The sequence below is a fragment of the Melanotaenia boesemani genome (genome assembly GCF_017639745.1).
Source record: "Melanotaenia boesemani isolate fMelBoe1 chromosome 2 unlocalized genomic scaffold, fMelBoe1.pri SUPER_2_unloc_2, whole genome shotgun sequence".
NCBI lineage: Eukaryota > Metazoa > Chordata > Actinopteri > Atheriniformes > Melanotaeniidae > Melanotaenia > Melanotaenia boesemani.
Window position 1 is genome coordinate 89,851 of NW_024580583.1, and position 27,446 is coordinate 117,296.

Consider the following 27,446-nt stretch of genomic DNA (forward strand, 5'->3'; position numbering starts at 1 on the left):
TTGGGGTGGTGACATAAAGCTTGACGGACCCGATTCAACCTATAATAACATCAAATATCAGATAATGTGGGACCTTGTCTGCTTTTGAACTTGGATCCTAGGCTCACATGATGTCATTTTCTGTTTGTGATGCCATGTAAAATAAGAGTATACTCTTTACAGACTAAAAAGTAAGTGTGATGGGGGCAGAAGTTATAGTAAAGGACTCACTCATATTGTCATTTTTTTAAATAAAGATAATATTTATTCTTTTAATAAATATAGTTCATAGTATCAAGAACATCCCTCTTATACTGAAAACAATTAAACATTTGTTAAAATATATATATATATATATATATTTGTTGATATGTCTCCTGCATATTCCATGTGTTAATTAAAGATGATGAAAGATTGTATATTTTTCTTTAAAATGAGCATTGCCTCTTATTATGTGATTAAGAACACATATCTTAACAGCTTAGAACTTTTAAAATACAGTGGGACACATTTTTATGGATTTTTAATGTCATCAAATGTTGAGGACTCAAATGGCACCATAGAATAATCCAGTTACATGCCCTCTATTGGCTGATGGTGGAACTGCAGTTTGTTAGTTTAGTCATTCCATGAAATGGGTACCATTACCACTTTGTAATTAGTAAAATGTCATCAAGGGCAAAAGGTAAGAAATCCACAGTACAAAACTTAGGTCAAACCTCAAAAAAACAAAAGAAAAAAAACAAAACAAAAAAAAAAAAAAACATTTTCCCACCTCAGGTATAAAATATTTTAATATTACCTTTAATTTTAATATTACCTATAATTATTCAGACCTGGGAGTCATTCTTGTACCACCCTTTTATGGCCAACATGCACACAATGACCAATAATACATGAAATCATTTGTAAAAACTGTATGTTTTCATACCAGTAAAGTGTCCTTTGTTAGACATTAATATTTGAAAACATAATTCAGCTTGAACACAAATACACAAGTAAATATGCTTCATAAACACAACCCTTCACAATTAAAAATGTGACAGGGTGGTAAATTCTGACATTAAATGGCTGCCACTACATGGTAAGCTAGCTGACTCAGCATATCTGATCATATCATTTAGTTTTCTTTAATATGGTTCTTCTTAAAGAAAAAAAAGTTTTCTTGATCTATTTTGCGCGACGGGGTGGTGACATCAAACTTGACTTATGCCTTCATGACATTAATCTGATAACTGAAAGCATGTGTCTGTGGTTTGTTCAAAAAGAAAAACATCTTCATCATGAGGATTCTTGCCCCCCTCCCCTCTTTCTGTTTCCCTGCAAATGACATTTGCCAAGAATACCTGAACATAAATGTACAAATGAGCATTTCTGTCTTCAGGTGGATATTGAGAAGCTGGATTACAACCTGCCACTGTTCTTTGACGGATTATCTGAAACTGATCATCCGTTGGAGCTCCTAGCCTGTAAGAGAATCCATGAAATGCTGGAATGCGGAGGGTCCAAGATCCTTCCTGTCATTCCTCATCTGATTCAGTCCATCCGCAGTAAGTCTGAGACCTGTTAACTCTTACATTTTACCAAACACACATAACACATTGTCTCTATCTGTTTTTTTTTCTTTTGCATCATTTTACTTTGACTGTGTTTAGGTGTTATTTCTGTAAAAATGGCCCTGGTGTATGACAGCAGAGAGAGTTCAACAGGCTGGAGCATAACACCAGCTTGTCTGTTGTACAGTCAAGTTGATGAAAATTTATTCTTAATTTACTGATCATTTATCTGTTTGAATGTGTTTTACTAAGCTGCAGTTAGTAGAGCTCTCACGGCCACTATGTCCTGTCTTCATAAACTTTTGCATCATTTTTGCAAACTTCTCTATAATATATTAAATAAAAGGCAGAATATAGCTGACGCGACATTCCATCTGAAATGGAATTATTTTAAAAATATACCTATTCAGCAAGCCCCCTCTGTCCTTTACATGCATGTGCTGACTAAATGGTAGTTGGTAACCGTGGCAACAGAAACTCAGACGCTGGGCAGCAGACGCCAGATCAGAGCAGCCTGCAGGCTTATTGAACATTTTATTCTATTCTATTCTATTCTACAGTCATTTAGCAGACGCTTTTATCCAAAGCGACTTACATTTGAGAGTAAGAACAACACAAGCATGAATTCAAACAAGATGGGACGTCATAACTAAGTGATAGTCAGACTGCTTTTGAGTCCAGTTGGACCCAGGTGCTGTCATGTAGTGCTAGTGCAGTGCATATAATTTTTGTTTTTCTTAGTCATTTTATTTAAATACAGGATCACGATTTCATCACACAATATCAACTTGGTCATAAGTGCATGATTTCATCACACAATATCAACTTGGTCATAAGTGCATGATTTCATCACACAATATCATCTTGGGCATGAGTGCACACAGCTTCTTCAGTACTTGGTTGAGCCAAAAAGCTGGACAAATCTTTCTGACTCATTTAGTTAAGCTAAATGTGGAAATGCTCCTTAAACAACTGAGTCTTTAGCTTGGTCTTAAAAGTGGATACGGACTCTGCGGATCGGACGGAGTTTGGTAGATCGTTCCACCACCGGGGAACAACAGAGGAGAAGAGTCTAGCTACTGATTTTGCGCCACGTTGTGGTGGGAGCACTAGGCGTCTTTCACTGGTAGAGCGTAACTTTCGAGGGGGAGTGTAGCTCTGGATTAAGGAGTGAAGGTAGACCGGAGCCGTTTGGGTTATTGTTTTGTAAGCCAGAAGCAGAGCTTTGAATTTGATGAGTGCTGCAACTGGAAGCCAGTGAAGAGCAATTAGCAGCGGAGTGACATGAGCTCTTTTGGGCTGGTTGAAGACCAGACGTGCTGCTGCATTCTGGATCATCTGCAGAGGTTTAACTGAGCATGCAGGCAGGCCAGCCAGTAAGGAGTTGCAGTAGTCAATGAGTGAAATGACCAGAGCCTGGACCAGGAGCTGGGTTGTGTGTTCAGTCAGGTAGGGTCTGATCCTCCTGATGTTGTAGACATAGGATCAAACAGGTTGTTGTCTTGGAGGAACTGTGAAACCTGACTGAAGACGGCACACTCTAGTAATTTAGACATGAATGGAAGCAATGAGACCGGCCGGTAGTTTTCAACCTGGGCTGGGTTGAGTGTGGGTTTCTTCAGCAGTGGGGTAACCCGAGCTTGCTTGAAGGCAGAAGGAAAGACACCGGATTTAAGAGAGGAGTTGATAATATGAGTTACTGCAAATTTGACTGTAGGTAAAATGCTCTGCAGGATGTCAGAGGTAACAGGATCAAGAGGACAGGTTGTGGGTTTTGAGCTGACTAGAAGTTTAGAGACTTCGTCCTCATTTAGAGAGCGGAAAGAGCAGAGTGAGGCACTAGTAGCTGGTTTGGTAAGGCTGAGTTGGTCAGGCTCAGTGAATTGGTTACTGTACATGTAGGAAACTATCTGTGGACGTTGACTGTTTGAAACAAAATGTTGCATCATCCTCTGGACACACACAAGCTGTAAGAGCTGAACCCGCCTCTGAAATGATTCTGTCACGTAACATAACTGCAGCCGACCGAGCTGCAGGTTCTGTGTCAGAGCCGGTTACCTTGGCAAAGCGTCACAACAAAATAGTCCACTCAGCCGCTTCTTATGAAAAACTTACAATTTTACTGGTAAAAAACAACATTAACACATTAATAATTTATTTAATATTTTTTCTTTCTTAATGGACCATGGTATAAGCGGGATAATGCCCTCCGAGGTGGCCATCATCATAAAATAAAGGACTTCACGGAGGCAACCGGTTCACGCCTCCGCGTCGGTGAATCCACCTTTAACTTGATGAACTGTTAAAAAACAACACACACAGATTAAATAGAATTTCTTTCTTTCTTTTTTAATATCAAAGCATGGACATTCTCTCGTCAACTTCTGTTAAAGACTAACCCACAAAATACCTCTGCTTAGTGTTTCCAACAAACATTTAAACAGCCTTTCAAATACAAAACGCAAGAAAAATCTAATGAACACTTAAATCACCAATACTTAATATACCATAATAAAGTTACCATAAGTAAAGGTTTTATGGAAAAATAACAAAACCTGTACAAATTCTATAAGAAATTAATGTGCATGACCACTTACATTTCCAATTTATTTACAATGGGTCTATGAAATGAAATAAATATGCAGAAATGTAAACATACTGAATTAGGAAATGTATTACTGTTAACATATTTATGAAAAAATGAACTGAACATTCACAAAAACAGTTTGTCTTGTAAGACTGTAGGAAGACTGAGATTTCTTAAACTGCAGGTTATTTCCTCCTCAGCCGCCAAATGGAACAACTTTGCTTACTAACTCATTTGTAAATGCCTGTGCATGTTAGGTTGTAAGAATTTCACACAGAATTTGTTTCTCCATTTCACTTAGTGTGCAGTGTGAATCCAGGAGACCTGAAGACAAGCAGCATTCAGTCTTTGGCCACAGTTTTTAAGTAAATAGCTCCTTTTTAAACTTAACTATGCCATTCACATCTTATCTTTGTAGAAATGTACAAATAAAGAAATGAACAACCTTTAAAGGGCGAAAATGTCAGATGAAACTCTCCTGCATGACAGTTTTACCTTTAACTGCCAAGGAAAATGGAGGCACTGCTATCTGGAGCCATTAATGCAGTTCTATTTTACAAAATAAAGTCTAAACAGTGTGATAACAGGACTAGGCCAGGGTGGGCTGTTTAAAAGAAAGCAAAGTTATGAGCTCCATCCTCTCTGCAAAGAACAAGACTGGGGTGGCATGGCTCAATGGGTAGAGTGGTCGTCCTGTAACCTAAGGGTTGCCGGTTCGATCCCGGCCCGGAGAGCTCATGTCGAGGTGTCCCTGAGCAAGACACCGAACCCCTACTTGCTCCTGATGGGTCGTGGTTAGCGCCTTGCATGGCAGCTTCCGCCATCAGTGTGTGAATGTGTGTGTGAATGGGTGAATGTGACGTATATGTAAAGCACTTTGGATAAAAGCGCTATATAAGTACAGACCATTTACCATTTCCGTTTAGAGAATTCTCCCTAATTGTGGGCAATCACAGCATTTCCAGAACCAAAAACCCTCCACCATGCATGACACGTTGTATGACATTAACATGTTTTCTGTGTTTCACAGAGCAAATGATAACATCCTACAGCTTAGAGAACTTAGTGAACGCTTTGAACAAGCTTCATCTAAAGGTTCCATGTAACTTAGTAAGAGAAATATATCACTTAAGAAAAACTGGTCCTTGTCATTGCTTTAGAAACCCTGGCCTGGCAACAATATGGCTACAGCCATGGCTATGAAGCAACATACTGTGTCCTAGATAATGTCCATCACCTAAACATTGCTCTCAAGGATGTCATTGAACTCAGCACGGAAGTCTGGGAAACGTTCGTAGCAGTCAGGTAGCTGCAGAAACTTTCCACAGGTGCCACCAATTGGCCGTCTAGTGAAATCAGACATGACTATAAACTCCACAGTTACACTGTCTGACACAATCAAATCTGACCCTGTGCAGAATCTCAAAAACCTCCCAAGTTTTTCTTCATCAAGTTCTCCAATATATCTTCTAAGATGATGTTCAAGCTCTTTTTGCTTTGCTCTCAAATCTGCTGGGAATCTCAACATCTTTAACACATTCTTAGATGTCGCTTTAAGGTTTGCATACATCATTGTCAGCTGTTCGTTATTTAGATTGATCCAAGGTTTTGTGATGTCCTTCCAGCAGCAACAACAAACACCGGCTTCTGCACAAGCTCCTTGAGGGAAATTTCTAGTACAATGTCTTTAAGGGTGTCTGCTGAGACCCTTCTTCTGCAAGCATCATTGTCAAGAACCTCCAGAAGCTCATCGGGTTGGACAGAGGAGAAATCTTGTAAAGCATGCTGAAGGATCTCTCGCTAAGCCTATACTGTCACATGAACACCTAACTGACTCTTACTCCTCACAGATCCAGCCTACTAGGCCTATAACTTAACATCCTACTTTACATCCTACCTATATCCTACAAAATAAAAAATCCAAAATGAGCACCAAATCATCTGCATTTGAATCTCTTCACAGATTTGAGCTTCTGCTGAACATCCCACTTGTCAATGCTGCAAGGGAATGTGAACTTCTGCTCCTTCTGGCTGTACCACTAAGTTTTTGTGGTGTAGGTAGTTTCTTGAGAACATAAACTCTAGGGATGACTCCTTCATCATCCTCTCTAAATGTGAAGATGGGCTTTCCATCAACAGACCTCTTACAACTTTGCTTCAGAAACTTTGCTCTGATCTCGTCACCTTCAACGTTCAAGTTGTAGGATTTGGATTTCTTACCTGCAAACTTCACAATGACAGTCACCAGCAGACAGATAGGCTGCTTCAGGAATGCCACATGCCAAATGGTAGCGTACTTTAAAGGCATTGAACCAGTCAAGTCTAGAAAAGGTTCAAAGTTTATCAGCACATTGTAATTTACATTCAGCTTTGGCTAAGTTGAAGCTATCCACTCCAATAACGATCGAGTAGCCTATACTTGATCTAACCTGCTTGTTTGTCTCTGGTCCAGCTGGCAGGCATGTCCATGTTATTTCTCAACTCAAAAGCCAGTTCACGGCATTTCATGACACCGATGCCATGAAACATTGAAACAAGACTTGTTTGGCAACTGCTGTTTTTTCATAGCCTGACTTTTTCATTTTTCCCATTTTTGTGTGTTTTTATGGTCATCCTGCAGATTCCTTTCCAACCTGACGTAACTCTTCCCCTGTTGCACCTTTTTCACTGCTCTTTTCAACTCCTCAAGAGGAGCTGAAACCGTGTCTGTCATTTTGAAAAAAATGCATCCCCCAGATGTTTTAAGCTAGCATCATGCTAACTGTATAGACTCATGGTGTCGCTTACTAAAGTACTAAAACCTGTGTGAACTATTTTCAGAGTTGTCTATAATTGTTCAAACACAGCAATCAAAAAACCTTCATTGTAAAAATTTTACTCTGGATGGCAAAAAATTGTTTGTTGAAATTAAATGTGCTTCCCTCTCAAGCCGTGTGTCTCCCTTCTTTGGAGGATGAGTAAAATGGATGCCTCTTGAAAAATATGTGGTCACATGACCAATTTCTTCCATGGTTTTCTAGATAACAGGGGGGGGGGGGGGCACTATTTGCCCCTTGGCACAAATGACCCCACTCTCCCCTACAAAATATAAAGTGATTTTTGATCCGAGAAACGTTTAGATTTGATCAGAACTGCAGTATTTCTTGCTATTTTTGTCTGAACGAACTTAATATGTGACTTCCAGCATTTTCTGTGGTTGATAATCACACCAAGAAATTTATAATCATAAACCCTTTCACTTATTACATCCTCTATTTTCACTTGTCTCCCAGCATCTGTACCACAGCTTCCAAACAACATCATCTTTGTTTTATCTCAATTCACTGCTAATTTATTACTATCAAACCATCTTTTTACTTCCTTCATTTCCTGTGGGATTGTTCCAAAACCTGCTGCAAGTCTTCTCCAGGACATAAAATACTGCTATCATCTGGAAACAGGATTAGTTTCATGTATCTGAGACTGTGAAGGCCGCGCTCTTCAGAGGGTGACGTGAACACTGCTCTGGGCCAGAGAGCGTTGCTAAGGCAACGGTCAGGGAGCATAGGTCCCTCTCTGTCCTTACAGGCGTAAAACCCGGGAGAGCAGAAAGAGACCGAGGGAAAATCAACTACAAGGATAATGGATTCAGAAAACCCAACACCCACCAAAAACGCACTAAGTAGGGGTCAGTTGTGCCTCTCTAGTACCACGAAGGGAACCTATTTGGGAACTAGCCCCCCTGGTGGAGAAACAAGAGGGTTCCTAGAATGGGAAGAATATAAACCAGGGTGTTGTGCTCTATGTAAAATGAGAGTCTTTGACCCAGTCTGGGAAGGTCCAAGAGAAAACAGACCTCGTAATCTAACTCCAAACAGAGCATCCCAAGTGGGAGTAGAACTGGCGGGAAGCACTAAGCTAAGCTTTTGCCAGAGGTGTATGGCCACCAAAATGTGTCGATACAATGTCTGCAGACTGGACCACGGAGACATGATTCCCCACCAGTGTTGTGCTCGGACCACTTATCGGATAATCTGCTGTGCCAAAGGCAGCCTGCAACCAATTGTGAGACAATGTTCCACCATGACATATCGCTCCGGTCTTGACCTTACTGGCCAGGAAATCAGGAACATAATACAGGAATCTGTTATAGCGAAAACAGGATGGGGACGAAAGGATATCAGACCGTAGGTCTAGGAAATCTTATTAACAAGCAACTGAATAGGGAAAGATTCAGATGGTGGAAGAAGAAGGAAAAGGGTACGACAGAGGAGATATCAATGGCCCCGTTCCAAAGGGACTGGGTTACGACAGGAACCATGAAAAGCACTGAGAAAGAAATGAAATATCAGATAACCAGCTGTGAGGCTGGCAGCTTAAACCAGAATCCAGTGCATCCTGGACTTGGGAGCAGTTGATGGTACACATCTCCCCACTCAAGGGACCAGGGACAAACAACACAACACACCTGAATGGGACGGTGGTGAAAGCTGTAAACACTGTTCCAGATCAACCCTTTAGGGTAAAAGCGATAATACGGCTGAAAAATGAAACACAGGAAACCATAACCTTTCAAACTATGACGGGAAGGTATCACCATAAGAGCCCCTTCTGGGGACCGTTCGGTCTGGGATACTTCCAAGTAAAGAATTGCACCTGCAATCCCGAGAAGGGAGCAAATCGTACCCTCTGTTTAATGGAACCCCTGGTAATAGAATCGGTTGAATCATGGGAACCAAAACAGGGAACGACCATAAAAGAAGCCACCACATTTCTTGGAATAAAAGAACTAATGAATCGAATGATTGAGTCAGAGTATGCAAAGAACCCAGAAGCCATGGGTAAGAGACAGAGGGCCAGAAGAGCACTAAGTGATAGGTGTGCATTCTGTGTCCTAGAAGACCAAGAAATTGGAGAATACTTTAACTGGACCTTGTTTGTAACCACGTCCCCGTGGTTATCAAAAAATGAAAATAACAGCACCCATCCAAATGGGATACATTGGCCCTTTCCGGGCTACTATATGCATCCAAACAATGGAAAATGGGAATGGGGAATGAAAGTTCCTAACTTCAAACACCCAAGAGTTAGAGAATGGATGAATAACAATTACCCGTCCTTCGAAACACTTATGGTAGGATGTATTGAAAGCACCCTACTGAGCTCCACCCAGGATTTCTCGAAGCTGAGAATTTACAATAAATCAGACTATGAAGGAGGAAGGTGGAATAGAACCCACTTAGGGACCTTCCAAGAGACCGTGGGAGGAATGTACTCATACTTCTATAATGTACCCTTCTTTGACGCCAGATCCCTGGCATCAGACGGCAGGTACGTGGTAGCACCAGGAATTTCCCAAGAAGGGAAAATACAGCTTGCTAACTGTAGGAACCGACTCCTCACTGGGAATGAGGATTTGGAAGGTGTAATGAGAAACCATTGGTGGGGACAAGTAATGTCCATGATGGCAAACTCTCATGACCCCGAGTTATCAGAGAACTTTAACCTGACCTGGCCCAAAATAATTACGCGCACAGAGAAAAACTACACTAAATATACCCTGGTTAGAATGGGAAGATATTCAAGTGCGTACCCGGCATCGGCACACAAGATGACAGAGTATATCTGGAAAAATCAAGTAAAGTTTGGATATTACACTAGGAAACAAGGCTATAGCAAATATAGGTATGACACTGATTATGCAGCAAGGAGGGCTGTGAGAGATGGAGCATACTTTAAACAATATCAATTGTCCCAGAGATGGATAAGACAAGATGATGGCGGCAAAAAGTATGTGGTAGAAGCAAATACTCGAAAATACTCCATGAAGAATGGAATAGATCCCCCAACGATACTAGGGAAGGCGTGTACTAATTTTTATCAGCAACTTATAACGGTACGAAGGGGTATCGCCATACCAGATGTTGAGGGCAAGCAGAGTCATGAACAGAACATGGTATGTGATGATGATTGGCCCAGCTTTGGGATAACAGACTTTAATATAGGAAACCTCCTGGGCCTGGCCACAACCTATTGCCATGCCCAGAATACAATAACGCTCACAATAAATTTCCTGTATCGGACAAAACACATATTCGAAGGATACACTAGTGTTCTGAGATTCAGCCAATTCAAACATTGGACCCCCAATGAGATCGAGGAGGACGAACTTCGCCCCTCTTGGAGATGGACTCATGTAGTAAAGGAGGGAAGATGTTTTCCCATAAAATTTAACGGTTGGGGCGAAGGTGAGAAATTTACATGGGGGGACCTATTTAAAGTGGCAGGTCAAGGAGCCAAAATAGGGTTGCAGGAACTGGGGAGAGTAACGAAAGAAGCAGTAAAAACAGTTGTGACGACAGCAGCAACAGCAGTAAACGAGTCAGTATTGGAGCCACTTTTCGCTGTCCTTAAACCTTATCTCATATACGCCACCTGTTTCCTGGTAACCCTGGCAGGGGCCCTCATAGTCATCAAGGTTTTCCTGTACTACCTTAAGAGGAAGTTGGAGCCGTATAGAAGGCCCTTGTTTGAAGCACCCGAGGAGGGAGACGCCCTGGAGTGTGAAAACCTACGTGATAAAACAGAACGCCCCTTCATGCCTTTGCTCAGACGAAGGTCGCCCCTGAAGGAAGGGCAAAGTCAAGGGGAGGGGCTAATAGGATATAACAGGAGACTACTGGAGGTAGAGGTTAGAGACCCAGGCGAAAAAGGGAAGACAGGATGAACAGCTCAGACAACGAAAGCAGCCCTGATGAAGGGAAGGCCATGACTCACAACCCTGAAGGGACCTCACCAATAGTTACCACGGTAATATAATTTTATTATTTATAAGGGGTCAGAAAACAGGCTTAGGCGATGACAAGAACAGGCATGTATCGGCTTCTCTGCCGAGCTAGGAGAGCCCTGCTTGGGAACCAGTAGGCCATCGTGTATTAAAAATTTTATCGTCTTGTGAGACGGAGGAACAGCCATGCTAAGAACTAATACAGTTATAGCCCTGTTGGGATTAGTGAATGCAACTCTCCAGTTTGTGAACTTATCCTCCCGTTGGCATGAGTATTCGGTCAACTGGATCAGTTATTATATTAAATATTAGTTATACATATATTGTTGCAAATACTTACCTACATTAACTTAGCCATTTTCCCTGTCATGGGATATTGTACTCTTATGATAGGAAGCAGAGAGATGAACCGCAGCCCCAAACAGGGAACCAGCGAAAGTGATGCTGCATAACGGAAACAAAGTTACTCTCTTGACCTTCCTGGGAAGCGAGACCTTAATACCAACTCCAGAGACAGACCAGATATTCTGGAACCATTATAGGACCATACTGGTATGTGCATGCATGCAATTCAGATCTGAATGCCTTCGTTGCAGAGTGCAGAAGGAGATAGAGGAGATAGCCAAAGCCAAAGGTGTGCCAAACGACTATCCTATGCAGAGGCAGCCAAGAAACGCCAGCCCGATAGGGAGAAGGAGGACAAGGAGGAGACTAAACAAAGACATGCTCGACGAGTGGAGGGTGCAGACCAGAGAGGAGTTCTCTCTGAGACTGAATCGTTGTTTCAGGAATTAGAGCAGTTACAGCTCAAAACACCCAGTTTGGGAGATGCCTTGGACCTCTTCCCTCCGGAAGGTCCTGGAGAAGATCAACTGCTCGTCATGACGAGTGAAATGCTGGACAACAAACCTTCCTTGGAAGAGTTGGAAGGACAAATAAAAGACAACTACAGACAAGAAGAAATCATTGCAATATTGATGGAAAAGGCAGACAAAGAAGAAAAGGTGATGGAAACAGCCGCTGTACTACCGGAAGAGCGGGAGCAGGGGAAAATCGACGAAAGAGAGGACCCTTGGCATGGCCAACAAGGAAGAAGAGCAGAAGGAATCTAAGCTCTGAACGTCCCAAGGAGAGAGAAACAAAGCCTGACGTATTGGAAGGGAAGGGCTCTGTACAGTTCTTCGTTAAAACTGCGGGAAGAGTGATAAAGGTCAACAAGCACCACCTGGGAAACCCAGAAGTCTGGAAGGAGATTGTAATGATAAAACCAGGCCACCCAGGGAGACACTGTGAAGATCTCCCCCCTGACGTCCTGGACAAGTTAAAATCCAATAGTGTCCTGCAGATGCATTACGCCAAGGACAAAGGGATCGCACAAGAAGAGCTTGGAGAAACGAAGAAGAGAGTTACGGTAACTGTGTGGCATCGTCTCCCCAATAACCAGCAGAGGAACTTCCTGTGGGCTGAAGTCCGGGGAGAGGGTTCTGACAGAGGAATCATCGTCGATGAGGTGCAGCGTATCCTGTCAAGGAGGGTGTGAAGGCAGCGCTCTTCAGAGGGTGATGTGAACACTGCTCTGGGCCAGAGAGTGTTGCTTAGGCAGCGGTCAGGGAGCAGAGGCCCTTATCTCAACAGATAACTCACACCTGCCTGGAAACCACCGCTTTTGCTCTCAGTGTGTGAAGAAGGGAGAGAAGTTTATTAAAATTTGAATATATGACTGTTATGACACGCATGATGTGAGATGATGTTTATAATCAAAAGACTGAGTTTATGGACTACCTGATCAATACTCAGTCATGTTTTTCTATGTGTTATGCATTGCCTATTCACATTTCATATATTCCTGTTTGCTTGCATATTTACATTATTATCCTTAGATTTTAGTGATGTTCATTAGGTTTTGGTTTTGATTAATAGAGCTACAGCTTAGTTGTTATTATTCTGCAGCTTACAGAGCGTGCATTCACAAATAAGGTACAAATAAGAGACAGAGTTTTACACTGCTGAAGAAGTGGCGAGAGGCCTTGAAGCAGGTCTGGGTGTCTAAGAAGGGAGTTAACTCCTATCTGCTGGCTCCAAAGCAGAGCGGAATTTCCCAGCAAACTCAGAAAATATTAACAAGCAGCCTTTGTGTAAACTGTGAGAATAGATAGATAATGGGACAGGGAAAAGTGTCTTCTTTTCCTTCAGCTCTGATGCAACCCAGAAGGAGGGATCACTTTGCAGGATGCCCACATATGCTTTTTCCGCTGATGGAAAATTACTGAGAGGGTTGGTTTTGAGTGTTTTTTTCTGTTAGTAGGAAGGTATCAAGTGGTATGGTTTTTAAGTTATGTATATATACTGGTGATAATTTGAAGAGAGACACATTCTTTTTACAGAGACATTTTGCAGAGAGTGAGGAAAGATTCTACAAATTTTTCGACGGAGATCTTGCAGAGACTTTGTTAGATTTTTGCAGACCTTCATCCCTTTTGCTGGGATAGATTTTGCCCTTTTTACCAAGGGAGATTTAATTATTATTAGAGAAGATTTAGACCGCGAAAGCGGAACCACCCATTGAGGGAAACTTTTACTTTATACTTATTTCTTATATTCTGCTTTTTAGCCCTCACTGAAAGGGAAGCCCCGAAAAGGGAATTTTATTATTTTTTCTTTCTTTTTATTTTTTCTGTATTGTACCAATAATAGAAAACTTGAATAAAAGGGTTATAGTTAACTTTGGTTAACTTCCCAACCAAACTTATTTCTCTTATATTTGTCCACATCCACTGAGGAGAGGAGAGGACAACACAACGAGCAGGTAAGCCCCAGATTCCCCGATACCCGAAGAGACATAAGAATTTGCTAGGTTATTACTTCGATACCAGGTAGTGATCCTGTTAGGACGATAGTACGGTAGCTTCATACTCCTAGACCCAAAGGTTGGCTTATCTACCAGAATAACTCCTCAGGCCTATCTCCGCATGAGCGGACGATAATAATCAGGAATTCTAAAGGGGTAAAATTGCTTGTTCCCGCGCCAAAAGAATCGAGGTGGAAAGGTTACCCCATCACTTCACGACTGCAGTCTCACCGGTCGTTAAAGATCCAAGAGAGGAAGCAACAGGACGTGAGCCTGAAAGGTCGGTCAAAGAACTGACAATAGGGTAAATATTCGTCAGCGGTTTCAACAAGACTTTCCACATATCATTTATGTAGAGAATAAAGAGCTTTCGCCCCAACACGGAGCCCTGGGGGACTCCACAAACAAGGTCCAAACAATGTGATTGTGTTCACCAATCATCACATACTGCTGCCTTTTAGTTAAACAGCTCTGAATCCATGTCAGCACAAGCACTCGTATTCCACACCACTCCAATTTATTCATCAAACACCATGATCAATAGTGTGGAAGGCTTTCTGAAGTCAATAAATAACCTGCTGCAGAGAGTTTCTGATCTATACAGTTAGTAGTTTCCTCTCTTAAATGCGTCATCACCAGAGATGCTGATCTGTTGCTTCTAAATCCGAACTGACAGTCTGATCACATATTAGTTTGTCAATAAAGTTATCCAGTCTTTTTATAAAGAACTTTTCCAGGATTTTAGAAAACTGTGAAAGCCATGAAACGGGCTGTAGTTTGTAAACTGGTGTTTGTCTCCTGAACGACAGTAAAACTTTTTCTATTTTCATTTTACTGGAAATGTTCCTGTATGAAAGGATAAACTGCAGATGTGTGTTAACGGTTTAGAAATTCCCAGAATAACCTTTGTGAGTATTACCACGTCACTTTCATTCCAGTCTGCTGGTGTCTTATTTCTGCATTTACTAACTATATTTATTATCTCATTTCCTTGGACTTTACATGTAAACATGGAGCTAATGTTTCCTGCTATTGTTTCTTCATTATCATCTTCAGGCACCACTTTCATTCATTTCTCTGCAACTTTGGTCCAACGGTAACAAAGAACTCATTAAAGCTGCTGCTTGTGTTTATGTTGCTGGTTTTTTTTTTATTTTATTTTATTTTATTTTACCATTGTCAGTAAAATAATCACAAAATGATGTTTCCTTAGACCCATATGTAACCCAGATATTACCAAATCGAGATGAGTGAAGAAGACAAAGCAAAAACTGCTTTTGTTACACCAGATTTGCATTTGAATGAGGTCCTAGTGTTCATCGACGACCTCATAATTTTTTCTGCCACGCTGGAAGAACATGAGCAACGGTTACGAGTATTAAACAGACTGAAAGAGTTCGGATTAAAGCTATCACCTGAAAAATGCACATTTTTCCAGACTAGTGTGAGATACTTAGGTCATGTAGTATCGGAGAAAGGTGTAGAAAAGGACCCTGAGAAGATTTCTACTTTAAAAGCCTGGCCAGTTCCCCGAAACCTTGAGGAGCTGAGATCTTTCTTGGGATTTGCTGGTTATTACAGGCGGCTTATTAAAAACTATGCTACCCTTGTAAAACCGTTAAACCTTCTAACACGAGGCTATGCGTCAGTTCAGCGGTCCACCAGGAAAAAGAAACCTGTTGAAAACTATTTTGATCCTAAACAGTCCTTTGGGGAAAGGTGGACAATTGATTGTCAGACTGCTTTTGAACTCGTGATTGAGAAATTGACTTCTGCTCCTTGGTCCATCATCTCTCAAGACAGCTGTGCGAGCCTGGTGATGCTGACGAGGTCTCTGCGGATGCTATCTGCCAAAGCTGCCTGGTGAGAGCACAGTCAGATCTTCTATATCCTGTTACTTTAATTAAATCCCTTTCTATCAATATAAACACCATTCCAGATAATTATTACCAAGAGGAATGCCATGGTTTACCAGTTATCTCCTTTTTGTCCCATGATGACTTAAAAACAGAACAAGAAGCCAACCCCGCAATCCGTGAGGAAATTCACCAGCTCCAGACTGGAGACCTGATTCCTCCCACAGCTCGAGAAGAGTTATCAGAGTTGCCTTTGTTGCTGAGGGAGCTGAACCGATTGGAGTTAAAGGATGGCGTGTTGTATAGGAGAAGGCAGGATGAGAATCAGCTCACATTTCAACTCGTCCTTCCCCCAGATCTGCGCTCGACAGTCCTCCAATCTCTTCACCGTGATATGGGGCATATGGGAATAGAACGTACTCTCGACCTAGTATTTCAGCGATTTTTCTGGCCAAAGATGGCAGCGGATGTTGAGAAGCCTTAAAAGAGAATGCTGCTCCACTGGTAAACATCAAAACCAGTCGGCCTCTCGAACTTTTGTGTATGGACTTCTTATCCCTCACAGACAATTTCACTAAATTCGCTGTTGCCATACCCACTCTGACCAGAAGGCCAAGACTGTTGCTAAGTGTCTCTGGAATGACTACATGGTCTATTATGGCATTCCAGAGCACTTGCACACCGATCAAGGACCAGATTTTGAGTCAAAATTAATTAAAGAACTATATGAAGTAGCTGGAATAAAGAAAACTCGCACGACTCCCTATCATCCACGAGGGAATCCTGTCGAGCGTTTCAATCGGACTCTCTTGAACATGCTAGGAACTCTGGAAACAAAGCAGAAGTTAAGGTGGCGGGAGTATGTGAAACCTCTTGTACACGCTTACAACTGTACTAGAAACGAGGTTACAGGGTTCACTCCTTATGAACTTTGATTTGGTCGATCCCCCCGACTCCCTATCGACCTAGCTTTTGGTTTGCCTGTTCAAGAACCCCAATTTGTTTCCTATTCAGACTATGTTAAGAACCTCAGATCCCGCCTTGAAGAGAGCTACAAACTGGTTATGCAAAATACACTCAAGTAGAGGAAGAGGAACAAGACCCGCTTTGATAAGCGAATAACACCTTGGAAGTGGGAGATCAAGTTTTGGTCCGCAATGTTCGCCTGAGGGGAAAGCATAAACTGGAGGACAAATGGGAGCAGGATGTGTATGTTGTCTTAAAGTGTGCAGGAGATCTTCCTGTTTACACTGTGAAATCAGAGACAAAGGATGGGCCAATTCGTATCCCCCATAGAGATCTGCTTTTGCCCTGTGGTTTCCTCCAATCCTGTCCAGTCAACGAACCTCCCATGGGTGTTCCAGTTTGCAGACCAAAGACTCGCAGTCAAACGAGATTTTGAACCGATTGTGCTGTTTCCCTGGAGGAAGAAGAGGAATGTGTCAAGTCATTTATTCCAGATCTGTCTAGCCAGTGCTCAGTTAAGTTCAGTGTAGATGGTACTAGCCAGCCTGATCCTCTGCCAGAGTCCAGTGACATTACGGGGTTTGTAACAACATTGGCCCCAAGTGACACTGTGGACCCTGATTCACCACAACTAGATCCCGTTCGAAGAGCTACTCCAACAGAGTCACATGAGGACCACCTAGTCCCTACCACCATCTGATGGGGACGACTTAGCCAGTTCTGATGACAAAGCAGTCGAAGCCAGAGAAGATCCGGTGGAGGAACATCAAGGGACTAATGTACCTAACCTGTTACACCTAGTGAAAGAAGAAGAAATACCTACCCCTGTTTCTGAGGAGGTGCCTGTGGTTGAGATATCCTTGGGGCCAAGGGATGCAGTTCCTGTGTCAGACCAATCTGGGTTCTCATGGGATCCTGCCAATCAGAATTCTGCCGATGTGCCTAGTGAGCCTGACGAGGCTGAGGTGCTACCCAGATGTTCTTCTCGGAAACGTGAACCACCAGAACGATTGCATTATTCGGTAATGGGTAATCCCTTGATCTCCGTGGTTCAAACCCTGTTTCAAGGCCTGGCTAATGCTCACACCAAAGTCTTGATGATGCTGTTTACTGCTATTTGGTATATTGATGTTTAAAGTATTAGCGATTATTTCTTTTTTTTTTTAGCATTAGGGAAATGTTAAGTGCATTGATGGTAATCATTGGTCCTGTCTCTGCAGGCCAGGTTTCAAGACCAGGTTTCAAGGCCAGATTTTAAGACCAGGGTCTGAGATCGGATTCTCCAAGCTCAGGATCCAGGAGTACAAGTCATACAGGATTACCATAAAAGGATGATGGCGAGATACCAGAAGGGATTGATTTGGAAAGCATCAGGAATGTGAACTGCACATGATTCTATCTCTGGTGTGGTAGGAAGCACTGCAGGACACTTATTGGATAAACTATCATCAACTAAAAGACAGTCCAAGAAAGGGGTATAAGACTTTGGTTATACCAGCTTCTGAACTATGTTCAGAAGGAAAAGTTCATCTCAATGCTGAACCAGTTTTTTCTTTATATGAATGTGTAAACAGTGTATATATGTGAATACATTTCACTTGCTGCACTCTTGTCCTCTCAGTTTGTGTGATTTATTTACAACTGTGATCCTCGGGTTGATCTTAGAAACTTCTGATCTAGCCTAGCATTACCAAATACTACTGGTCAATCATACCTGTAACCATAGCATCAGCATTGTATATGCTACACACAGTTAATAATACCATTTAATATTTTTCTAATCTCTTTTATGTTGCTTCTGTTTTCCTCTAATATTTTACAATAATAATTGTTCTAGCATGTTCTTATTATGGTGCTTCATTTGTTTTGTTCTTCTGTTTTACTTCTGCTTTCATTGTTCTACATTGGATAAAGTTAAAACATCTTTATATTTGTTCTTTATTATAAAAACTAAACAGCCTGGTTTTATCTTATTCATCATCATCATCATAAAGAAAAAGATTGAAGATGAGTGACAAAAGAGAGAATTTTTATTAATTTATTAAACGAAACAAAAAAATGAAACATGATGAAAAACATTAAAACTTCTAAAAAAAAACGTCCAGTAAATTAGTGGAATAAAACAAGAAATAACAAAATTAAACACAATGAAATTCGAGATAAAATATCAAAACCGCATTAACTGAAATAAAAGAGAAATTACATCATATTTATTTTTCATTAAACATCAAATATTTTCACAAAAAGTCTAAAATAATCTGAATGAAAATAAACATAAAATTTATATGTGAAAGTTTTAATGAAAATTCTTTAAATTCTACATTTCAAGTAGAAAGTCAAACATTTGTGGTGAAAAATGAAGCAAAACATGAAATTAATCTTTAATTCAACATGTGAAAATGTGAGAAAGTCCAATAAAGACAGAATGAAGCAAACAAACTAAGAGTGAAACACTGGGAGGATTTTCATTTCCAGCATCATGAAGTGGAACTAACTGCAGCTGACATGAAGTGAACACAACATCCTGATATTCAGTGTGAAGCTTTGACTGGAAACAACATGTGGATCCTGGAAGAAGCACAGCTTCCATCTTTAAAGGACTGGAAGAGGAAGAAGTTTCCAAGGAATCATTTAGAAGAGTTTCACACACAAACTGATTGAATCCATGAATCTGAAAAGATGTTTCTGAGTGAAAGAGACAGACATGTACAGACTGAACTATCTGTTCACCAGTCAGAGTTTCTCTGCTACCATCACACTCTTTACACTCAACACAGAGAAAACCAGGAACCAAACCTGGACCAGATCCCAAATCCAGCATAGAGAGGATGAGTGAATGTGGTGATGAAGGTGTGGAGGTGGATCAGTGAGTCAGAGGAGACTCTGTAGAAGGACAGAGAGCCAGCAGGACAGTCCACATACACTGCTACTCTGTTAGAGACAGAGGAGGAGGAGGAGGAGGAGATGCGTGTTTCTCTGTTATTGTGACAGACAGAGTAACCTACATAATCAGAGCATCTCAGACTCCAGGACTGATCATTGATTCCAAAGAAACAGTCTCTGGCGTCTCCTCTCCTTCTGACTTCTCTGTAACTCACAGATATAAAAATGTCTCCTCTCCACTCGACCTCCCAGTAGCAGCGACCAGTCAGAACATTTTCACACAGCAGCTGAGGACACCAGTCATCATCAAATCTGTCTGGATGATCAGGATATGACTGACACGCCTTCACACGTGTCACCTTCCTGTTCTTGTTAGACAGTTTGAGGTTTCTGTTCACTGTGTTCATGTGGATGGTGAGTGGACAGGAATCTGATGGAGAGAACAAACACAATCCAGCTGCAGTTATTGATCTATTGACACTTTGATGCTGACTGATGAATGAGTGATGGGACAGTGTGAAGATGGTTGAATGTGATGAATCCAATGAAAAACACACTTACACTTCCTCAGACCTCCTGGTCTCAACCATGGTTCTCCAGCAGGCTCCACCCTGAAAGGAGGTGGGGGGTCAGAGCATGCTAACATGGACAGTACATGGCTCTCATACACACTTTGTTCTACACTGAGAAAGGAACAGTCCAACATCTGGACACGTCCACCTGATTGGAGCATCTCCAGAGTAGAAGGAGCAGAATCAGGAAGCTGATTGGTCCACATCCACACCAACAAAAACTGCTTTGTGGAAGTCCCAGTTTCTTCTTTCAACCATCTTCTCCTTTTCATCTCTTCACAGATGAAGAACTCTGGCAGCAGCATCAACTCACCACACTTCTTCCACATCTGATCCAGTCTGCTGATTCATTTCCAGTTTGAAGTGCAGCCACATCACCAGCTTCTACTGACTGCAACATCTACACTGTTATTGAAGCTGATTGATCATCTGATAGATGATTGAATTAGTAATTACTGAATCAGCAGCATGGGATCATCAAAGCTCTGAAGTCCTGAGTGAAGAGGAGAGGTTAGACTGCCTCTGGTGGTCAGACATGGAGCTGCAGCTGCTGAAATACAGGATGTGACAGGATTCAGGAAAGTCTGTCTCATCTTTCCTCAACATCAGCTGTGAACATACTGAGTCCTTTCACGTTAACCAGGAAACCTGATGTAACATCATCATCTTCATCACAACACACACACACACTGCCATCTCCATCACCTCCTCCAGCACCCGATCCAGCCGTTATCAAATGACTGAAGCAGCATTATCAGTGGTTATCAGTCCATTCCTACGGGACAGTAGGGCTCTACTCCGCCTCCTAGTGGCTCCAGTAGGTCCTTATCATCTATTTACACCACTGATCAGCAGCACTGATACAGGAAGACTCCTGATCCAGTCCCACAGGAATCCAGTCCACCGGCAGGTCTGAAATCTTTAGCATGACGCTGCATTTTCTGGTAAAACAACTGAACTGACTCCCAGACTGAAGAAACTTACCAACAGACAGTTATCACTGTTGTTCCTGCAGATGTTCTCCTTGGAGACTCTCCTACTCAGCACCCCTATAATGACCCTAACCCTAACCAAGAACCCAGGTTCCCCTTGGCTGGACGTGAGTCACCCGGGCCCCCCTCTAGAGCCAGGCCTGGAGCGCTTTGTGGCCGGGCCTTTGCCCATGTGGCCCGATTGGGCTCAGCTCAAAAGGAACTTGGAACCAGGACACTCTAGGCCGTAGTTTGATGATCAAATTTGTAGTTGTATTGTTGGACGCTCGGATGAAGAGAGGGCGGAGCTGTCAACTAATCACCACCTGGTATTGAGTTGGCTCAGATGGTGAGGGAAGGTGCCGGTCAGGTCTTGCAGACCGATGCATGTTGTGAGGGTTTTCTGGGAACATCTGGCGGAGTCCCCTGTCAGAAAGCGTTTCAACTCTCATCTCCGGCAGAGCTTCAACCATGTCTCGGGTGAGGTAGGGGACATTGATTCCAAGTGATATGTGGCCATAATATCGTCAGTGCCTGTCGTGGCAGTAACCCCCAAACTCATTGGTGTCAGGAGGGGAAAGTAGTGCTCCAGCAACATACGTACAGTGGGGATGGGGGACTGCTGACCATGACTCGGGACGTTGTGAGGCGGAGGGAATACTTCGAAGACCTCCTCAATCCCACCAACTCGTCTTCCAATAAAGAAGCAGAGTCTTGGAACCCTGGTGTTGGCTCTCCCAGCTCTGGGGCAGAGGTCACTGAGGTGGTTCAAAAGCTCCTCAGTGGCAGGGCCCCGGGGGTGGATGAGATCCGGCTGGAATTTATTAAGGCTCTGGATGCTGTAGGGGTGTCTTGGCTGACACGCCTTTGCAGCATCACATGGACACCGGGGACAGTTCCCCTGTACTGGCAGACTGAGGTGGTGATCCCCTTCTTCAAAAAGGGGGACCGGAGGGTGTGCTCCATCTACAGGGGAATCACACTCCTCAGCCTCCCCGGTAAGGTGTATTCAGGGGTGCTTGAGAGGAGGGTCCGTCGGATAGTCGAACCTTGGATTGAGGAGGAGCAGTGTGGTTTTCGTCCCGGTCGTGGAACAGTGGACCATCTCTACAACCAATGTCACAGTCTTGGAGGGGGCATGGGAGTTGCTCAACCAGTCTACATGCGCTTTATGGACTTGGAGAAGGTGTGTGTCCCCCGGGGACTCCTTTGGGGAGTACTCCAGGAGTACTGTTACGGCCACTGCCGATTGCTGGCAGCTGTGGCTCATTCTGCTGCTGATTGCCTGATTCAGAGCTCTGTCTGGACTGGCTGGATTCCACACACCTCAGTCTCCTCCCTTCTGATTAGCTCTGATTAGCATTGGGTCGTAACAAGTACAACCAGTGTCAAAGCTTGGTCCACATTGGTCCACATTGCCGATAGTAAATCAGAATCGTTTCCAGTGAGGGTTGCACTCCACCAAGGCTGCTCTTTGTCACCGATTCTGTTCATAACTTTTATAGACAGAATTTCTTGGCGCAGCAGAGGCATTGAGGGGATCTGGTGTAGTGGCATCAGGATTGGGTCTCTGCTCTTTGCGGCTTCATCTGGCCATGATCTTCAGCTCTCACTGGAGGGATTCACAGCTGAGTGTGAAGTGGCTGGGATGAGAATCAGTACCTCCAAATCTGAGACCATGGTCCTCAGCCGGAAAAGGGTGGAGTGCTTTCTCAGGGTTGGAATTGAGGTCTTGCTCCAAGTGGAGGAGTTCACATATTTCAGGGTCTTGTTCACAAGTGGGGGAAGAATGGAGCAGGAGATCGACAGGCGGATCGGCGCGGTGCCTGCAGTGATGCGGACTCTGCATGGGTCTGTCATGGTGGAGAAGGAGCTGAGCCAAAAGGCAAAGCTCTCGATTTACCGGTTGATCTATGTTCCCTATCCTCACCTATGGACATGAGCTGTGGGTAGTGACCGAAAGAACGAGATCGCGAATACAAGGGGCCGAAATGAGTTTTCTCCGCAGGGTGGTCGGGCTCTCCCTTAGAGATAGGGTGAGAAGCTCAGTGATCCGGGAGGGGCTCAGAGTAGAGCCGCTGCTCCTCCACATCGAGAGGAACCAGATGAAGTGGCTCGGGCATCTGGTTAGGATGCCTCCTGGACGCCTCCCTGGTGAGGTGTTGAACCTTTCCACAATATTCAAATTTTCTGAGATACTCAATTTATGGTTTTCATTAGTTGTCAGTTATAATCATCAAAGTTAAAATAAATTAACACTTGCAATATGTCAGTCTGTGAGGAATCGATGTCTGCATTATACACGTTTCACTTCTTGAGTGGAATTATTGAAAAAAAAAAAAAAAAATTTCATGATATTTTCATTTGTTACGAGCACCTGTATATATGTCTGTGTATATGTGCATGTATGTATGTGTGTACATATATATATATATATATATATATATATATATATATATATATATATATATATATGTTTATACATGTGTAATGGTTCATATAACACTCATATCCAGCATGAAGCAGGACTGAGTGAAGGACAGAGAAAATGTCTGCAGATCTTCCTCCTCTATCAGACATTGTGTGGCTGCAGCAGCCTCTCCATACCTGAGTCTGTGTGGATCCTTCAGTGCAGCCATCAGCAGCTTCACTCCTGAGTCTCCTGGATGGTTGTATCTCAGGTCCAGCTCTCTCAGATGGGAGGGGTTGGAGGTCAGAGCTGAGGCCAGAGAAGCACAGCCTTCCTCTGTGATCAGACATCCTGACAGGCTGCAGAAAACAACACGTATGACAGAAACTCTGAGAGAACTGCTGTCAAACTAAAGCGGAACGTCATCAGATGTTCAGAGAAACTGGGCCTGTATCACATTATTGGCTTTGTGTCTTCATTTGTTCCAAGGTAATAACTTGGAGTGAGTTTATGATAAATGTCAAATTTCCAGGTTTCAACAGAGATCCACCAATCATGTTTTAAAAGGAATTTGTATCTTTTAGAAGCCATCAATCCTCCTTTGTTCAACCTGGTGGAGTTAGAGAGCGGCTGCTCTGCTGACTCTACTTATTCTGATTAAAATATGAGGAACAAATTATGAACTTTTTTTTTTTTTTTTTTTTTTAACTTGTCCTGTCCAGCATCATAGCAAGCAAAATGATAATCTGCACTGTAAATGCTAATATACAACTTAATTAAATATGATAAGTGAACTAAACTCAATTTTCATCAACATGTTGTGAACACTACTTTTTAATAAGTAAGTAGTAATTTGGGGTTGGAAAACATGCCTAACTTGATGTATCTCAGTTAAGTCAAATTAGAAAAAAACATTTTTTGTACCCAGTGTCCTTTGGGCGTTCTTTCAGACATGCGCAGATCTGCCTCGTCTAGTTTCTTTCTTTTCTGACACCGAAACATTCCCGCACACGTCCACAGTGAACCGCGCAGTCAACCAGAGCTTTCTTGAGCACCTTCACGTACTTGTGTTTAGCACATCGATTCGGTAAGTAAATTTTACTCTTTTATAAACTGTTGCGTTGCCTTGTTGTTGTGTAGTGCTGTGTTCTTGCCAGGGAGGAGTAAATAAAATCATTTCAAATATCACCGTTAGCAGGCATGCTATTTGACCGTGACAGTGACGTCACCACTTTTGAAAAGAAATGTAAACTGCAGTTTATTGTTGACTACTCTGTTGTTAGCGAAATTGACGTTTTGAATTTGAAGTCATTATGTGAGGTTTGAAATGTTTTTTCAACGAGCGGTCGTTAAAAAGGGGGGCGGAATGAAGCTTCGGTGGACGGTTGGGGGGGGGGGGGGGGGGGGGGCATCGGCGAGAGGGGTGAGTGTGGGAGAGAAGGGGAAAATTCTGCATGTGGAGAAAGATACATGCACACGAAAACGCAGCTCTAATGTGCAAACTTTTCTCTCTCTCTTCGGCATTGTTTGTTTGGTTCAGTACCTACTGTACAAATACCGTTGGCTCGCGATGCATTACTTTTTCTTTAAAGCGGCCCACAGACCGATCGGCGCTGGCCAATGGTCAGTCCGGCTCTGGACGTCGTGATCATGTGTTGTATGCAAAAAGCAAAGTGTGTGCTCAGCAAAGAGTTTGTGTCATAGCCGGGTCGGAGCTGACAGAGCTCACATTACAAAATGTTAACTTGTTAACTCATATTTTTGCAAATGACGAGACTCTAGAATTAGTGAAACCTCATTTGAATATAGTCATAGTGAATGAATAAAGGCACGGTACATTTTGATTTGTGACTATAAAAAAGTTAAACTTTTTTAACAAGTGCCTAATGCTGAAATTATCATGTGTTTTTCAGGTCAACCAGAGCAGTATTCTCCAATGCAGTGGACTTGTAAGTACTGCACATTTTTTACTGAAAAGAGAGGCTACTTGCTTAAGCATTACCGTTTAAAACATGGATTCCACACTCGGACAACCCCACTCCCATGTCTTCATAAGGAATGAACACATGAGCACATTTAAATCTTTTAATGCACTCAAAGTACACCTATCAACATGACACAGTCAAAAGGATGCAGGCAGAAATGGAGAAACTGTATTTCACTGTCAGTTGTGCAACTTTGTGGAGCTTTGCTCTGAAGCAGACTTTTTTACCCATTTGCGAAGACATCTTAAGCTGAGGCAAATGGTTGCTTGCCCATATCAAGACTGTAACTTTCAGAGTAGTGTTTATTCAACTTTTACTGCACATAAAAGCAAAGAGCATCAGATGCACAACAAGATGGCATACAAACATGAAATTGTTTCAAAGAATGTAGTTGAAGAACCTCCAACTAATGTGAGTGTTCAACTGGAGGAGAGTCACTCTGAAGTTGATGATATTGATTGTGAAGTTGCTGAGCTAAATGAAGATGTGGAGGACTTCAGGAATCAGTTGGAACGCAATGTAGCTGCTCTCTTCCTGAAAATGTCATCAATTCTTAACATCTCTGAATCTGCCCTGCAAGAGGTGATAGATCAGATCAACCAGATTTATTTGTTATCACAGCCATTGCTACAATCTTCTTTTCGAAGAATTCTACATACCCATTGTACAAATGTTGATGATGCTTTAGCGAATGAGATAGCTCGAGCGGTCCTTGAGAATAATGTGTTCCTCAAATGCACTACTGATGAGGGATCATTGTCTACTCCTAACAGGCGAAAATCATACATTTCAAGGGAATTCTCTTTGGTTATGCCAGTTGAGTTTGTCCTAGGAAATGACAAGCAGACTGTTGTGTATGTCCCCATACTAAAAATGCTGCAAACATTACTGAGCAATAGAGAAATTCTGGAAAAGGCCATGTCACATGAGGCAACTTTGTCAGAGGAATACAAATCTTACAGAGATGGTGCCCGCTTCAAAGACAATACTTTCTTGAATGAGGAGGAGTTTAGGATCGCTCTTCAACTATATATTGATGATTTTGAGGTGGCTAACCCCTTGGGAACCTCCAGAAAAAAGTACAAGCAAACTGCCATCTACTGGGTACTCGGCAATTTACACCCTAAATATCGCTCGTCTCTTCATTCCATTCAGCTTGCTCTGCTTTGCAAGGTCAGCAACATTAAAGACCATGGCTATGCCAAAACTCTCCGCCCTCTTATTCAGGACCTTGTTTTTCTTGAACAACAAGGCATATATGTTGAACAGTTGGGGGCCACTGTTAAGGGCACAGTGTTATTTGTGGCAGCAGACAATCTGGCTGCCCATTCTTTGGGAGGGTTCTTTGAAAGTTTTACAGTTAGCCAAGTTTGTCGGTTCTGTATGGCCAAGCGGGAGGAAATACAGCACAAGGAAGTACGGACAGGCTTATTTCAGCAAAGGACAATAGAAAACCATGACAAACATGTGCAAGAGGTGTCACAGGATTCAACTAAGGCTCAACAATATGGCGTGAAAGGAAACTGCCCACTTAGTGAAAGCTTACAACATTTTCATGTTGTTGATGGTTACCCTCCAGACATTTTGCATGATCTTCTGGAGGGTATTGTTCCTGTAGAACTGGCCTTGTGCTTAAAGGCACTGATAACGAAGAGAACTATCTCCCTTGAGGCCCTGAATGATGCTATTAAAAAGTTCCCATACACATTTTCAGACAGAGCAAATCAACCCCAGCTCATTTCAAAGACCTTCTCCTCAAAGTCAACAATTGGGGGAAATGGTCACGAAAATTGGACTCTTCTCCGACTTCTGCCATTATTGATTGGTCAATACATTCCAAGCGGTGATGAAACCTGGGAGGTTTTGATGACCTTAAAAGATGTGGTGGAATTGTCAATGTCCACAAGCTTTACAGAGGAGTCCTTGTGCTTTCTTGATAGCAAAATCTCTGAACATAGACACTTGTTTCAGAAGGTTTTCCCAGGTGAAAAGCTACGACCAAAGCACCACTACGTTGAGCACTATCCTCAGCTAATTCGAACCTTTGGTCCCCTGTCTGATGTGTGG

General features: G+C 42.5%; 1 protein-coding gene across 1 annotated transcript in view; it reads right to left on the reverse strand.

Annotated features, from left to right (window-relative positions):
* Positions 1-19,209: 19,209 nt before the first annotated feature.
* LOC121636043 (NACHT, LRR and PYD domains-containing protein 3-like) overlaps positions 19,210-27,446 on the reverse strand; it is a 293,753-nt gene continuing 285,516 nt past the window's right edge. Inside the window, exons 12-13 of the mRNA XM_041979388.1 lie at positions 20,003-20,052; positions 19,210-19,871 (exon numbers count right to left, since the gene is read on the reverse strand). Of these exons, the coding sequence (XP_041835322.1) occupies positions 19,327-19,871; positions 20,003-20,052 (595 nt within the window). The 3' untranslated portion in view covers positions 19,210-19,326. The remainder of the gene's footprint in view (positions 19,872-20,002; positions 20,053-27,446) is intronic.